Source organism: Embiotoca jacksoni, unplaced genomic scaffold (genome assembly GCF_022577435.1).
Source record: "Embiotoca jacksoni isolate LCO1_2020_lvr unplaced genomic scaffold, fEmbJac1.0.p SCAF_14, whole genome shotgun sequence".
Lineage (NCBI taxonomy): Eukaryota > Metazoa > Chordata > Actinopteri > Embiotocidae > Embiotoca > Embiotoca jacksoni.
The window spans coordinates 8464211-8480248 of NW_027185274.1; the positions used below are offsets into that span (position 1 = coordinate 8464211).

The 16038-nt window shown below is 42.3% G+C and overlaps 1 protein-coding gene across 2 annotated transcripts in view; it reads right to left on the minus strand.

The window, feature by feature from the left end:
- Positions 1–4262: 4262 nt before the first annotated feature.
- Positions 4263–16038, minus strand: part of hip1 (huntingtin interacting protein 1) — a 45786-nt gene continuing 34010 nt past the window's right edge. For both annotated transcript variants that reach the window (XM_069147834.1, XM_069147835.1), the window contains exons 18-31: positions 14622–14816; positions 14267–14414; positions 14072–14158; positions 13712–13819; positions 12682–12818; positions 11828–11938; positions 11599–11657; positions 9402–9495; positions 9034–9134; positions 8644–8749; positions 8339–8462; positions 8082–8143; positions 7138–7255; positions 4263–7051 (exon numbers count right to left, since the gene is read on the minus strand). In XM_069147834.1, coding sequence (XP_069003935.1) covers positions 7041–7051; positions 7138–7255; positions 8082–8143; positions 8339–8462; positions 8644–8749; positions 9034–9134; positions 9402–9495; positions 11599–11657; positions 11828–11938; positions 12682–12818; positions 13712–13819; positions 14072–14158; positions 14267–14414; positions 14622–14816 — 1461 coding nt within the window. In that variant the 3' untranslated portion in view covers positions 4263–7040. The remainder of the gene's footprint in view (positions 7052–7137; positions 7256–8081; positions 8144–8338; positions 8463–8643; positions 8750–9033; positions 9135–9401; positions 9496–11598; positions 11658–11827; positions 11939–12681; positions 12819–13711; positions 13820–14071; positions 14159–14266; positions 14415–14621; positions 14817–16038) is intronic.

A 16038-nucleotide genomic window follows, 5' to 3' on the forward strand; every position in this document is an offset into this window, starting at 1 on the left:
TCACAGGCACCACCCACCACATTACCCATGTGACAGAAGAGCAGCACAGAGCAAAACATCACAGCACCACTGCATACTGTTGGCTCCTACATTTTAATGAGTTCAGAGTTAACCTGCTCAGTGCTGATTGAAGTGGTACTGAGTCATAAGTGGAACGACAAGTGTTAATGGAGGGCTGTTTTTGTGAAGATGAAGGCCAGAAATGTGTTGGTCTGTTAGAGTTAGACCAGTGCTGTGTGCCAAGTGACAAACTTCCCTTAGTACACCGGTGTTCTTACATGTTGGGACTCTTACTTGTGTAGTACTTCACTGTCAACAGGGTAGTGTTGTCTCAAACCGCACAGCGCTGTACTGCACTTACAGGTAATAACCGCAGCATGTGAACTGACAACATATCCGCAGTTTGAATTATTTTACCCAGAAATGAATGTGTTTTTGTGCCCTCTGTTCAACGCACAATAAACACGCTGTTGGCTTTTGTCCAACAGCAGTATGGCGCTACTTAGTGAAAAATAAACACGTTAGTGCAGTGTTCGGGAACAGCTGCCTTAGACCCTTAATTTGAAAACTCTATGTCAGTTGTCCCCCCACTTCCCACCAAAATGGCGACTGTTTAGGGAGAACTTTGTCCAGCATGTCACACTTATTTTTTCGACCGTTTTGAGTGCATCACTCAAAATAGTGAATGTTGGAACTCAAGTACGTCATTTGGAACACAGCACAAGATATAGTTACTCTAAGACCAGTGTAGTAGGAGTTTAGACCATTAAAACAACAATACTGAGGACTTTCTTGGGTCAAACATGTTGGCAACTTGACTCACAGCTCTGCTCCCACAGTTACCAACTGATACTGATAACAAAACATGGAAAATGTGGCTCAATTTCACATTTTAAACGATGTGGGGCAGTTATTCAGACGATTAAAGGCTTTTTAAAGCGACTTTTACTCAGGATGTACGAGCTAACTGTCCGTGGCTCTAAATAGTCTTCATGAAGTCAGATTTAGCTGGCGTGCATAGTTTGGAGCCCCAAAACTGACTAAATATAGTGAAACATTATCAGACATGTTGGCTCAACCTTGTGACCACTAACATACCCGAGGACCAGTAAAGCAAAATACATTTTTATCCTAAAAACAACATCAAACCAGAAGTGAGACTATGAGAGTCTGGAGGCTGGCCAAAAAGAACAAAAGGATGGTGGGAAGTCTGGGCCAGCTACGCAATGGGCTGTTGAACCCAGAGCCCCCCCCCCCCTAAACTAACCAAGACAGATAAACTAAACTAACAAATAAACAAAATACCCCCCCAAAAATAGGACCGCCAGGCCTCCAGCCTCAAAAGAAAGAAAACCACTGATGAAAGCAAACAGTCTGCAGGAGGGAGAGCTCATCCTCCTTCTACCTCCCTTAAATAGACTGAAGTGGGCAGAGCCATCTACTCATCACAGATCCAAAACACCTGAGGAGACAAGAAGACAAGGGGGGTTAATGAAATCAATTAAAACTTGATATGTTTAAATCTTTTAGGATTTAACCACTGTTCAGTCATGTGAAAAAACAAGTACATCCCATGGTGACTGTGGGCTTTTTTGGAGAAAAAACAACAACCCATTTGCTCCTCTTTGACACAGTACTTTAAGATGAGATCCTTTAAAAAAGACCACAAGGAAAATAAGCTTTTTCAGTCATTTGGTCAACAAAATATCAACAGATGTTATACTTTAATGTAGAAAAACAAAGTTCACACAGTTTGCATAATAGTCCACCATTCTGTCATCAGCTTTGTGAAATGTTTGAAAAGTGTGCCATGAAAAAAAATGCCTTTAGTTGCAATTGGGTTTTCTCACATGTAGTTTAATCTTCCATTGTATTTAATATGATTCAAATCTGGGTTTTGACCAGACCGCTACCTTCAATACTTCTTTTTGAGACATTTCTTGGTGGATTTGCTATTGTAATAGGGTTCATTATCCTGTTGGAAGGTTCACCTTCACCTCATCTTTAACTTTGGCACCGATGGCTTCATATTATCTTCAGGTAGAATTATAGTTCAATCCGTGATTTCAAGCTGCCCCGTCCCTGAGGCAGCACCGCCTCACTGTTGGTTCGAGGTTCTCCCCATGGAAAGCCTACTTGCATTGAACATTTCTTCTTCTACTATGGCCAGCTGTGTATATTGGCAAACTTTAATTTTACTGTAATGTTATTTTTGGACAGTAAAATATTTTTCCTGGCGGGCCTCCAATGCAGGTCAAATTTGTGCAGTCTCGTTCTGATTGTATTTGCACGAACTTTGACAACGACATTTGCAAGATCTAGACTTAAAGCTCTTGCCAGTCTCAAAGACATCCACAAAAATGTTTCCGATCTTTAGATCTCTGGATCATGGCATGATAACACCACACACTTCACTGGCAAAAGGAACTGCGGACCCCAGATATCAGAAGATGTGATATAGTGTGGTGTCCTTTTTTCATGTGACTAATCTTTTTTTTATTTTTTATTTATCATTTATATAAATCATGACTACAAAATGTTGATTTTGAGACACATTTTGGTGGATGCATTTCTGTAGCACACCTGTGCACTTTAAAACTAAGGATGAATTGTGTCAGAAACCATTATAAGGTTTAAAAAAAAAAATTCAGGGTGCTGTTTCACAAAAGTAGATTTTAAGAAATCCAGGATAAAAGAGTAAAGTGAGGCTTGATGTTGTCTAGTTGGTGCATTGTGACTTACTCTGGTTTCAAAATGGCCAAGCCTGGCTGAGCAAGTACAGCCAGGTCAGGCCAGGTGTAATTAATCTGGATACGTGTTCATTCCCGGCTGTCTTCAAAAGGCCACGAGGTCCATCACAGGTTCACAGACGGTAAAATCGAGACATGCTTCCAGTTGACAACGGTTCTTTGTGTGTGTGTGTGTGTGTGTGTGTGTGTGTGTGTGTGCGCGTGCGTATACATACATATATATATATATATATATATATATATATATATATATTTACATTTAAATTTAATCAAACCTGGCTGTTAGCCAGACTAAATCTCCATGGTAATTTATGTGCCACTACTTTCATGAAACTGAACCATGGCTTAATTCAGACAGCAGAGCTGGAACATCATGGTTTAATCCCTTATGGAGGTTTTATGAAACAAGCTGATTTTTGTTTCTTTACAACCTGCTGTTTATGTTAAAGAAATGCAGGAAAACTTAATTTATAGGATGAATATGTGTTGTGATAAAAAAAAAAAAGCAGAGCAGGGGCAATAAACAGATTCATCACCAGGGGTTGATAAGAACCGGACACCATTGGGTGTTGCTTCTCTTTTCTGTGTTACTGTCTCAGCGGGAGTCTGTTGTACTGCAGCTACAAAGAAATAAGACTCTTATCAGAAGATGTGTTTGATCCTGGAGCACACTTTAGCCCAGATTAGGGATTTCTGTAATCTCAGCACAGTGGTTTCAGATTACGCCGATTCATTTACTCACAACTCCTGCAGCGGCTCTGCCATGTCCGAGAGTGGGGGATGCCTTATGTGAGTGTGTGTGTGTGTGTGTGTGTGTGTGTGCGCCTTGATGTATTTGCAGTACAGGAGGAGCAGATAAGGACAGGTACAGACTTTGTGGAAAGTTCAGTTTTTGTCTCTCATTTGACAATATTGTATTTGAAGTTGAATGCCAACAAAGCACTTTAAATTGCACGAGTCAATCCTTTTACCCACCACGACCAAAATAAAAATAAAAAAAAAAATAAAAAAAAAAATCAATTAGCTGCATTAGGACTTCAGCTCTGCTCTGATGTAGTTGTGGGGTTCTGTGAAATGTTATTGAGCTAAAACACAGCCCATTTTTCCTCCACTCACTCTCACATACAAGTGCCCCATTGTTGGCATTAATAACATCCTGCTACATATTCTCTTCTCCAGACAAACTGAAATGCTGCTATTCATTCACTTTTAGGAAATGCTCGAGGCCTTTCGCCGAGCGTGGCATTAGCAGGTAAAAGGATTAACAGAACAACGACTGAGGCAATTTATCAATCAATGATTTTGATGTAATATCAACTTTTTCAAAGAACATTAAGCTGCAGAGGAAAAACAGCGAGTGATAGGCAAGAACAGATCTGTTCCCTCCGTCAGCTGAATGATCTGGAAAATAACTTGTTTCATAACATCCCGCTTTCCTCATCACGTTTTCACGCTCTGCTTGATTTATCCGCTCCAACCGCGAAGAAGTTAAAAACCACAGTGACACTTCACTCTGTATTAATGAGTTGAAATATTTATTTTTAAAAACTGAAAAAATAAAAACAAACCCACCAACATAGTTTTAGTATATCGTACAAAGACATTTCAATGTTGCTATGTGAGTATTTGTTTCTCTTTGACTACAGTGTGAGGCAGTTTGAAAGGCTAGCTGAGCTGGTAGGACTGCAGACACAAACCCGAGAGAGGAGACAAAGAGAGGTTAATGAAGAACATTTGGGCGAAAATAAAACCAAACATCACTCAAGGTGCGATCAGTACATCTTTCAAGACACCTAAAATACCTTAAAAGATTTTGTTTTTTTTCCTTTTATGGTATTTTGCTGGTTTACTTTATATTTCAATTTCTGATGAAATCAGGTACCAGTTTACCCAGGTGTTGAAGAAGTGACCAGACCACAGCTGAATTGATGAAATACAAAGACCCGGAGTCAACAGTGCTCCAATTAATACTGCTGTCTGTTTTAACCGGGCTGGAGCAGCAGGATGTGTATGTCCTTTTTTTCACAATTAACAGTCTTCCTTTGGGTGGTTTACAGTTGTTGTTGTTTTTTTAGGGGATAATTATTGGCAAATACTATTTGACCAGCGTCTGTTAAATACCCAGTGTCACAACTTTTTAGAAATACACAGCTGAAGTATGTTAAGACACAGAAAGACAAACTCATCGTCAAATAGAGAGAAGGTAGAAGGTGATGGGTTGAAAAAAAACAAAACCTGCTCATCTCATTGTTTCCACAAAGGCATGGTCAGGCTTCTCACAGAGTCCATCAGTCTCAGCAGTGAAGTTCTGCTCAATAACAACTTCGTATGGTATGGAAGAAACAATGACTCATATTAGTAGTGTGTGGCGTTCATGTGCACCATTTTGTTCCCCTAATTCAATTAAACTGAATCCTTACTGGGAGAGACGCAAAAACAGAGGCTTTGAGATTCAAAGAAAGCAAAAGATAATTTCCAACAATAGAAGGCTTGTAGTTTATATACACAGATACTTGGTCTTGAGGAAGCTATTGAAAACACTGCGTGTGTGTGTGTGTACTGCAGTGTTCAGAGTCCACTGTGGTTCAAACTGCAGTCGACCATCGGTCCTATTGTGGCAGGATCGGGTGATAAAACGGGTACATCTTCAACATTTCCTTAATAAAGGTTTGTGCAGGGGAATGGCCTTAAAGTTCTCACTCAAGTTTGACTCCAAAATTTCAAACTTTTCTGCATTTACATTTCCTTCTTCTGTAGATTTATCTGACTTGAGCAGGCGGTTCTGTCTCCTGGAACACCCTAAAAGGATTATCGCCCTCACCAGGAGCACAGGCGCCCCGCTGGCAGAGTCATTACGTCTCCGGGAGAAGAAACTCGCCCGTCTGTCAGAAGAAAACACCGTGAGCAGTTTGCTAAGTGGCTGGATCCCAGCTCCACCTGCGACCGGTTTGCCGTAGTGCCGCTTGATGGCTGACATATCGAAACAAATGCATCAATAAAGGGTCTTCAGCTTTCTTAAACAACTTTGCCAGACTAAAAGAGCAGACTTTGTGTTATTGAACGGAACAGGTAGCACAACACGTTTTCCTGTATATAAAAAAAGACGAGGGCAGCATCTCACTACCCTGATTTAACCATTAAAAGAGGAAATGACAAGAATTAAGCCCATGTTATTACAGTTTTGAGCAACACTTCCCTACTTGTCAAATCTCCCCATGAGGCACCGCGACCTCTGACCTCTGTCGGTGTAGCATGAGGTAGTCGGCAGTCTGGAAGCTCACAGGGAGAAGACTGTTTTGTGTGCTACTTTCCTGTTCTGAAACTACTCCCAACCCGCCTGCACGCTGACAGTTTGGAGTCGTTTTCGGAGTTTCCATGCAAGCATCTGTTAAAATAAAAAGTACAAAAAAAAAAAGAGGGAGCGTCGCTTAAGTTAACAGTCACAGTCGTTACAATGGTGAGGAGGTGAAAGGCAGAAAGTCCAGTGCACCAGCCAGTAAAAGCGGTATGGACTTAGTAAGGTGATAACTCACAGTGAGAAAAGAAGAGGAAGAAACTAGGGAGGAAGAAAGCATCAAACTGCACCGACAGATAAAGAGCAGCTCAGGCTCCCGCAGCTTTAGAAGCTCACGACGTAGAACAAAAACACTTGTTTTAACAGGAGAGCATGCATATGCCATCTATGTCACACGAAGACATGAGTTTGGGGCAAAGGTAGGACAAACGGTCACTGATCTCCCCCCTCCGGCTGCTGAGAGTTTGGCCCTTGTGCAGTGCATCCCGGGATGTCTCGAGTAGAACTTGTGCTCATAGCGTCTCCGCTGCGACTCCTCGACGGAGTGGCGTCGTTAAAAAAAAAAAAAACGCAGAAAGGAAAGACAATAAATACTCGTCAGAGCGGATCGACTTCATAGCTGCTTTTCACCGACAGTCCTGGAGGAGAACGAGGGGGGGGGGGGGGGGGGGGGGGGGGTGTGAGGCTGTTAAGTCGGGCTTCTCTTTCAACCTGCTCCTTACTTCCACTTGTTCCTCCCTCCGACGCCGCCCGTCGCTGAGCCCTTGCTGCAGTCCCTTATGGAAGCTTCCGGACACGGGTGGAGAAGCAGGTTTAGAAAAGAAGCACCTTTTCATTTGGCTTAGATTAAAAAAAAAAAAACAATTACACAGAAATAAAAAAATAAAAAAAAAAATAAGAGGGAGGAAAGGAACTGAAAAGTGTGTCTATAAATAGAAAGAGGCAGATAGAAGCCAGTTTTCTGGTAGAGGAGGGGGCCGACGGGGCGGCGGGTCTCAACCTGTGCCTGTGGACGAGGACCAGACAGATTTCAGCCATTTTTACGACAATACTTTAGGATCTATTCAATGTGATGTTGTCTTTTGTACCCACCCTCCTCCCCCTCGCCCCAGCCCTCCGCTACTCCGGCCAGCTCATAATGCTTCTTTCTCAGTTCGCCGAGACGCTCTCTCTCCTTCTGCAGACGAGTCTCCAGCTCCAGAACCAGGACCTGAGAAGACACGGAAACATTCACACACGCTGGTCAATTTCCGATTTCATGTTATTTGGAAGTCAAGGAAAAGTAAAAATGTAAACAAAACAAAACAAACAAGTAAACAATGTAACTTTATTTAAACAGTATATTGTAGATTCATTTCATTTATTTGTCCAGAATTTACTATAATCTTTTCATGGATGTCGTGACAGATATTTATAGTTTTTGTTTTCCCTGTGATCAGCTAGCTGTCACAAGATGCCACTTTTTGTTTTTTATATACAACGGATTACTTTTTTCTGAAACACAAAATGTCATCCGGGCAAAAATTTTAAGTGGTAAATCATTTTTGTTCCTAGTTTTCTTTAATTTCCCTTGTGTCCGTAAAATCTTTCTAAAATTAGTTAAAAGTCATTATTTTCATCACAGGTTAAATTTAGACTAAAATTCACCGACTGATCTCCAAACAGGAGCCTTCTGTGCATTTGCAACAGTAAACCGTGTGTGTCGGACAGTCCAGAGCTTCCTGTATGTTTCTTTCCTTGCGGTTGAAGCGGAGCTGCTACACAGAGTAAAGTGTTCGTATGAGTTTGAAATTCAGCTTCTTATAAGATGAAAAACAATGTACCTTCAGTGTTTAACAATCAACACGAGTGAAGCATTCATTCCTAAAATAAGATTTTCTAATGTTATGGGTCAAAAGGGGAGGGACTAAGGGCGCGTTGTGAAAACTTTTCTTGAATGAAGCTTCAGTCACTGCTTCACTTAATTAAAAACAGTAACAGCTGAACTGGGCTTTGGTAAGATGACCGCTTTTACTTGGCGCCTTTCTGCCGCTTACCTGTGCATCCATCTCTTGTCGTTTGATCTGGGTGAGAGTCATGCTGGAGAAATCCATTGTATCTGGAAACACAGCCAAACAAGAAAACTTTTAGGCTCAACAAAGAATTATAAAATGATATGAATAAATATTTTTTGGACATCAAAACAACCATTTTCTGAGTTTAAAAATCAGAAAAGATCTGAAAATTTAGAAAACAGCAAACCAAGCGGAAGTTAATTAACCCAACAGTCACGCAGTCGGTGTGACGCTCTCACCTTTCTCTTCAATCTGGGACTTCCCAGACTTGGTGGAGGCCACGACAGCTGCGGTGGCCTGGGTGACGCCTCGGGACGCCTGCTGCAGACGGTGCAGGTTGCTGCTGTCTTTGTCTGCTTTAACCTGGAACAGCAAAAGTACAAAAGAGATGATATCTACAACTTGGGGGATGCTGTTTGTACATCTAGTCCTCCGACAAAGCCCAGAAAATACGAAACCTTCGAGTCATAAGTCGCCCCTGTAAGACACTACACTAAAAACTGCACTGTGCTATTGGAGGAATAAAAACATGTACTTTGCTCACCTTGGAAGCAGCCACTAGCTGCGCTGTGCTGGCAGCTATTTCATGTGAACACACCATCAGCTCCTCAAACTTCCCTTTGCCCTGCACCACCAGGTCAGCAGCATCCCTGGATCCGCACAACACGATGCAAAATAAACTCAGCAAATCACCTTTTTAAAATGTTGGAAGTTAAGACCATTTTGTTGGCAACGCAGTGAGAAACATTCGATTTATGCACAATCTTAAACACCCAAAGATTTACTGTTCTGTTGGTGCTTTATTTATTTCCTTGTAAAGGTCCCTTCTTTGGTTCTTCGTGGACATTTAAGATGCAATACACGTTTCCACTGCTGACTTTATGGATGTGAGCACTGTTGTGAGTGAGAGACACTCAGGAGAGGAGCTACTTACACCAAGACCGTGGCGCCCCATCCCACTGCTTTAGAGGCAGAGATCAGGCCCTCAGTCCAGCGGGAGTTCTTGGCATAAAATTCCTTCATGGAGGCTGCCCCCTGGTGGACGATGGAGGAAATATTGAAACATTTGTTTCATGACATGTTTTAAACTCACAGGTATGAGGACAGGGGTTTATTTTCCACTACTAACCTGGCAATTAATGTCTCACTTATTTAGTTTATAACACATTAGAAAATATTGAAAAATGCTGATCACTGTCTGGAGAAGTTAGAAAAACTGTGTTGATGATCCAATATCTTGAATGAGTCTGTCAATCTGCCTTTGGGAAAGAACAAAGAAGACAAACCACAGCAAAAACTCACCCTGCCACTCTCCACGATGTCCCTTTGCAGATCTTTGGAGGACAAAATGAGCTTCTTGATCGCCTGCATCAGCTCTGTACAGGAGGCCAGGATCCTGCAGGGGGCAACATAGCAGAGGACACAAACACTGACACACTGAGACTCTACAGCTGATTTATCTACTTGATAGGAGGCGGAGGCAGAGCATCAAGTTTAGAGCTTGTTCTGCTCCAGCCTGCTCACATTGTGAGGTGTGAAACAAAAAAGAAAAACAAAGAATAGTTTTTAAAAGACGATGCACAAAACAGGAAGAAAAGTTTCCCCACAGTCTAGTTAATGCATGACTGATGCACTGCTGACCTAAATTCTCAGTGTAGGTTTTTATAGGGGCTGCGGTAGCCGTTTGTTTCTTTTGATAATTATCTCCCACAGCAGTGGAGCAGCATTTATTAAGAAAACAAACTTTTTTTTTACATTATAATGAAGTCACTGGGAGAGATGAGAGAGCGTTTAATTGGCTTAATTTGCACACAAAGGGAATTATTACACAGACCGAAGGAATAATACATTCGTTCCTCTTTGTCTTTCGAGTTTAAAAATGAAAAGATACAAACATAATTAGCAGATGACACACACTTACAGCAGCAGGAGATAAAAGAAGCAGGACTGAGTGGAAATCTAAGACGGATATTTCTGCAGCCTCGGAGAGTTTAACGAAGATTTATGTGCGTGCAACAAATCAGTCGGATGGTTACGTTTGGAACGGAGAGTCAAAGCTTCTGCCCAATAATGTAATCAAGAGATTTCTGAACTTCCTGGAGCTGTCAGCGGCAGAGCGTAAATAAACCCTCTTGGTGTAATAGTTTGTGCAGCTGTTCCTGTGAAAAAAGACCCTGAAACTGCCCAACACTGGAGAAGCTGATGTCAGGCTTGTTTGGATGACAAAAGCGTTGTGCAGACAAACATTACGGGTCACACTGGCTTCACAGTTTGCACGGGCTTTGTAGCCGAATTGATTAAATTCTTAGCACAGCAGCACTCGGTGTGCGACTTTCTGAAACGGCACCGATGTGGCTGTTGCGTTCGCCTTGTTGAAAAGCAGCTCTATTTCCTTTTCCAGCTCATTGCCCTGGTTTGCATCCATTACATTAAATTCACAAACAAATAATTGGAGGCTTGGTTTGCTGGGTTATTTATTCATAACAGATGAATTACTTTCTCATTATTTGAAGAATATTTGTTCAGTCATGTTCATTTCTCTTTCATCGCAGAGGTGGTTGTTGTTGTTTTTCTGAGTTTTGGTTACTAATAGCTCCAGTTATGGTTTCTCCTTAGATCTTAAAAGTATAAATTCAGAATTTAATTTATTTTTTGATCATAAAGCAGTTCTAGCTGCTCTATAAATACAGTGAAAGTGCCGAAACCCCTGAGAAATGCACACGGCGTGTATTCAGCAAGTGTGCTGTTTGGACTTTAGTAAGTTTGTGATTTCACAAACTCATACTCATGTCATATGTTTGTCCTCAGACCGCTGTCCCACGTTTTATGGTGAAGAAAACACAGAGAGTTTATTCTGTCGTGAAGCTTGTGAGCTACAAGAGCAAAGAAAACCTGTGGTTAGCTGGGCGTGCGTCACTCAAAATAGTCAATCAATCAGGAGAGAGCGTCACTGATCTCAATGTGCCTTAAAGACCTAAGACACTAAACAGCCTGCTGAAAAAGCTTAAGAGAGAAGAGCTATTGTTATATTGAGATGGTTTTTGATACTTCAAACCACAAAAATAGCTTCTTATGGACATCAAGACTGCTAATAAAACTGTAAAAAAAAAAAAATTGAAAATATGGGACCTTTAATGTGACCTACTGCGATGGAAAGGAGAGAAACCGAGACAAAGCCATAGAAAATAGAAAAGTTTGTGGGTCAACTGTGTTTCTATTTAGGGAATACATGATATTCCTGTGAGTGTAATGAGGGTGATCTTGCTTGGTGGATGCACTTCAAATCTTATTGCTCTCTCTTTAAACTGTTCGATTTTTCAAGTACTCGTCGTCTGAAAGAAGTTTGACCGTTTAGATTTTTTTTTTTTTTTTTTTTACCTGGAAGAAAAACAATCTTATTTTTGAACCTACAGTTCACTTAAGAGTGATGTTACAGGAAAAAGTGAGTCCAGTCCGTTTCCTTTTTGCCCCCAAAATTGTCCGTGATCTGAATTTTTACCTCTCGTTGACCTCCATCTTGATTCCTGTATCAACTGCTCGAGACTTGTTGAGCATTTCCTGTCGGGACACACAGAGGCACAGAGGATGAAAAACACAGACACTTTGAAGTTGATGCTGCTGTAAAGTGAAACCGAAGGGAATGTTTTCACACAAATAACTGAAGCACCAAGTACGTCTGAATACACGTGAGCTGTTCGATGACCACAGCCAAACATACACAAACACACCTCTATCCTGGCAGCTGCCGACTCCACGGCAGCAGAAGTGGCAGACATTTCCTTCTCGACCAGATCTCCCAGCTCCCCCTGCTGCAGCTCCAAACCCCGAGGACGCAGTTTCTAGAACAATGAAAGAGCGAGATCGAGGCAGTGTTAAAGATTCTTAAACAGAACAGAACGGAGACGGATGTCAAATAATAATAATAACTTTATTTCTATAGCGCTTTCCAAAAACAAGTTACAAAGCGCTTTACATTTAAAACACAAAATGCAACAGTATAAAATATAATGATAAAATACAACAGAAGTAAAACAGCCAAAAAACAGACAGTCTAAAAGTCTTAAAATAATGCGTTTTTAAGAGTGACCTAAAAGAAAACGGTGTGTTTGCGTCCCTGATAACCTCTGGCAGGTTGAACAGAAAACGCCCGGTCACCTTTAGTTTTGCGTTTAGTTCGGGGTGTGGTCAGGAACGACCTACCAGAGGATCTCAGGTTGCACGTAGGCTCGTAGGGGGACAGGATGTCCGCTATATATTCAGGCGCCAGCCCCCTGCGAGCCTTATAAGTGATCATTACAATATTTTAAATCTATTCTAAAATGGACAGGGAGCCATTGAAGTGTTTTTAAATAAGGTGTAATGTGCTCTCTCCTGTCGGACCTGGTTATGAGGCTCGCTGCTGCATTTTGAATGAGTTGAAGTTTGTTTATGTTAAATTGTGAGGCAAGATGTTACGCAAGAAATTAATCGAGCGGTTCTTTAAAAGGCAGGAGTAATCATCATACAGCCACTCGGGAAACACAGTGGCTTGTTTTATCTCTCAGCACCAGAGTGTAAAATCCAGTATGTGTGAAGTGTGCACCTCTGCAGTGGCCAGGACGGCCTCCAGGGCTGCCTTCAGCTTGCAGTTGTCAGCTGCAGCCAGACTGTCCTGCTGCTTCATCTGTCCCAGGAGAGTCAGGGCTTCAGCCCCGCACGACTTCACACTCTCTGACAGCGCTGACGGAGACAAGGACACGCAGAGAGGACGCACGTGTTATTAAACATCAAGCATTAAAACACACAAGCCAACAGAGAAGCAGAAATATTCATCCGAGCAGATAGTTAGACTGCACAGAGAGGGATTTTCAAGTGTTTTAGTTATCATACTCCACACTGTGATGCTATTTACGCGCCGTGAAAATACCATATCATGTCTTGCGTAAACTCTGACGTTTGACAGCACCACTAGTGGCTGCAGCTGCGGTGTTAATTAAACCAACATCCCCTCAGGCAAAGAGTCAACTGACCGAGGAAGAGGGAAACTAAAACTACCTCTGCAGCAGCCGTCGGCCCGCCGATCTGTGTCAAACTGTACGCAGGCTTCCTGCATGCTGTATTCACACTATTCAGCAATGTGATGGCAAAAACAGGGTCAATGCAAAGTGCTCTCCATTGATCCCCAGTGCCACAGCTACACACTACGGTTTGACCCAGTTGAAGTTCTATGCGTTTGTTTTTGGTTGCAATAATTCCACCGCAGGGCGCAGCTCCATTATATTTGGGCATGTTTGGACCTCCCATCTCCCACGAGAGCTGAAAAACATTACTGTCTGCAATTTTGCTGCTGATATTCTGCATTGAAAATGTGACTGAGGGGCTATTTCACAAAGACATTCAGATACATACATTGATACAGGCTATTGTAACAGACAGCAGATTGTTGGATGATACTGCAGTTAACTTACATCCCAGTAAACTACAGACAACAGTTCTAATTGAACACAATAAGATAACTACTTACCGACATATCAGGACACGTAAACGTCAGGGCTGACTGACTCACCCACAAATACCAGGAGAGACACTAAGACTACAGTCGATTCATCTCTGGCTCTGTCACGCGAACTCACCATCAGCTTGCTCCACAGGCACCATGTGGGAGGTGGCACTACCCTGAACGATGGTGTCGCCCACCAGGTGGCCACACTGGGTCACCACTCGTACTAGCCCAGACACACCTGCGCAAAACACGAGAAGAAATTATTATTATTATTATTTTTTTTAAATCAGCACATTCTTTGTGAGTTTCCTTCCTCATGAGGCGGCCTTGTTCACTTCTACATAAAAGCTGCTTTCGTCTTCATGAAATATATTCATATGAGGAACAAAAGTTGATAAAAAAAAAAAAACATGTCATTGTCGGTTTTAAACGTTAACGCTAATAATAAGAACAACGTTGTCTTCGTTTTGACATTTGGAGAGCGTCTCACCTGTGTTGTCGGCCAAGAAGGCCTCTCTGGCAGAATTTAATCGGTCCATGCAGTCCAAAGACGCTTGGCATCTGGATGCAAGGTAGTCTGCAGAGACGGAGACACATATGAGAACACGCAGACAAACAATTACTACACACAGTGCTAATTATGTCCCAGCACTGCGCTGATTGAATCCAAACATTAGCGTCTGACCTGCGGAGCTGGTGCAACTGATGTGTGCCGGGTCGTCCATCTGAGCTAGCGAGTCCTGGATGATCTTCTTGGCTTCCTCCACTGCTGCCTGCACACTGGACCACCGGGCCGCCACCAGCTGGCTCTCCAACGCCTGCTCCCTACTCTCCTGTGGACGCACACACATGGGTAAACTCATCACAATCACACACCTGTGTTAGAAATGCCAGAGGGTCTAAATGTTGAAATTAAGATTTTTATTGGACACGTGGGATCTCTGTGGTTCTCTCACTTGGTACTGAAACATCTGCTCGATTTACTGCAGCAAATTAAAAGAAAGAAAGAAAGATCAGTTGAAAAAAAGACTATTCTTCACCTTCTCATTGAGCTGATTCTGCAGGGCTTCAGCTGTCTTCACCCCGCTTTCCCTCTCAGTGGCGAGCGAGGTTTGGACTCGCTCTAGCTCCTCCCCCTGGACCGCAAGCTCCGCCTCCACCTTAGACAGGGACTGCACGAGCTCGGCCCTCTCAGACTCCAGGGCGGCCAGCTGAGCGCCGAGCACCTCGCTCGACTGCATCCAGGAAATTAAAGACGGGTGAAAAGCAAAGTTACCAAGAGGAGGACGTGATTTTGAGGCACAATGCAGTGACATGGTCAGGATAATAAATAGCTGTCAGGATGTGGTATGATACGAGTGCTCTGACCTCACAATAGAAGAACACTTTATCTTTAACCACTGATTATAACAAGTTGCCGTTTGTGGAGAGCCATACAGTCTCCGGAGAGGTTTGGATTGAATTAAGGTTTACATTCAAAGGAACCTTAAGTTGTGGTTGTGCAACTTGGCTGCAGCGCAACGATGTTGAATTATGGCAACAGAGCGGAGTCATCTCAGATCCCTGTACTGGGGCTTTGTGTGTTGGACGGATGTGAAAGCACTGGAACTTGTGGTCATTACCTATTCTGTTTCCCCCCCCCCCCCCAGGTAGGTGTTACATAGGTAGGTGTATGCATTAAAAAAAAAAAAAAAAAAAAAAAAAAAAAAAAAAACAGCTGAAAGACTTACAGCCTGGGTGCCGCCAGCAGGTCCGGCAGACAAGGAGAAACGAAGGAGAAACAGAAGTGGTAAGAATTTGACTTTTAAACAGAAGCTAGTGAGAATTGGGCGCTGGAAATGTGACATGAGCAATAAAACGTGGGCTGTGTGTGAAAAGGACTTCGGAGATTAGAGAAAGATGGAGGAGGACAGAAAGAGTGACAGAGCTGATAAGTGGCAGCTACAAAAATAGGATGTCAGGAGTGGGAGGCTGAGAGACAGATGAGAGGTACGTAAAAACATCTGAAACTGGGAGGAAGGAGTCACAACCAGTCAGTGGAACGTGAGGGTTAACAGCATGAATTAATGTCTTACGATACTAATTCAGCTATCCCCTTATAAATGTGCCTGTAGGTCATTTTCCTAGCTTTTGATAGATGCACTTTTATCCTGAAAATATTCAAGAATAAAGCTCAAACTTAAGATCTTGTAATGAAATGCTCCACCAATATGCTGAACTAAAAGGGCCATATATCAGTTTTAACACGAGCAGTTGTTTGGACAAGATTTTGCTGCTTCAGTCTTGTCATTTTGTTTGTTTTCTTTTAATTAAGTGGCTTCAGTCGGCTGTCGTAAACATCAGCTTGGCTCAGTTGTTCAGCGATGACAAAAACAAACCGAAGGAGGATTAAGAAAACGAAATAAAAGACGGGTTGAAAAGAGTTTTGCTTCTGTTTGAACAATGTCTCCCCTCTGA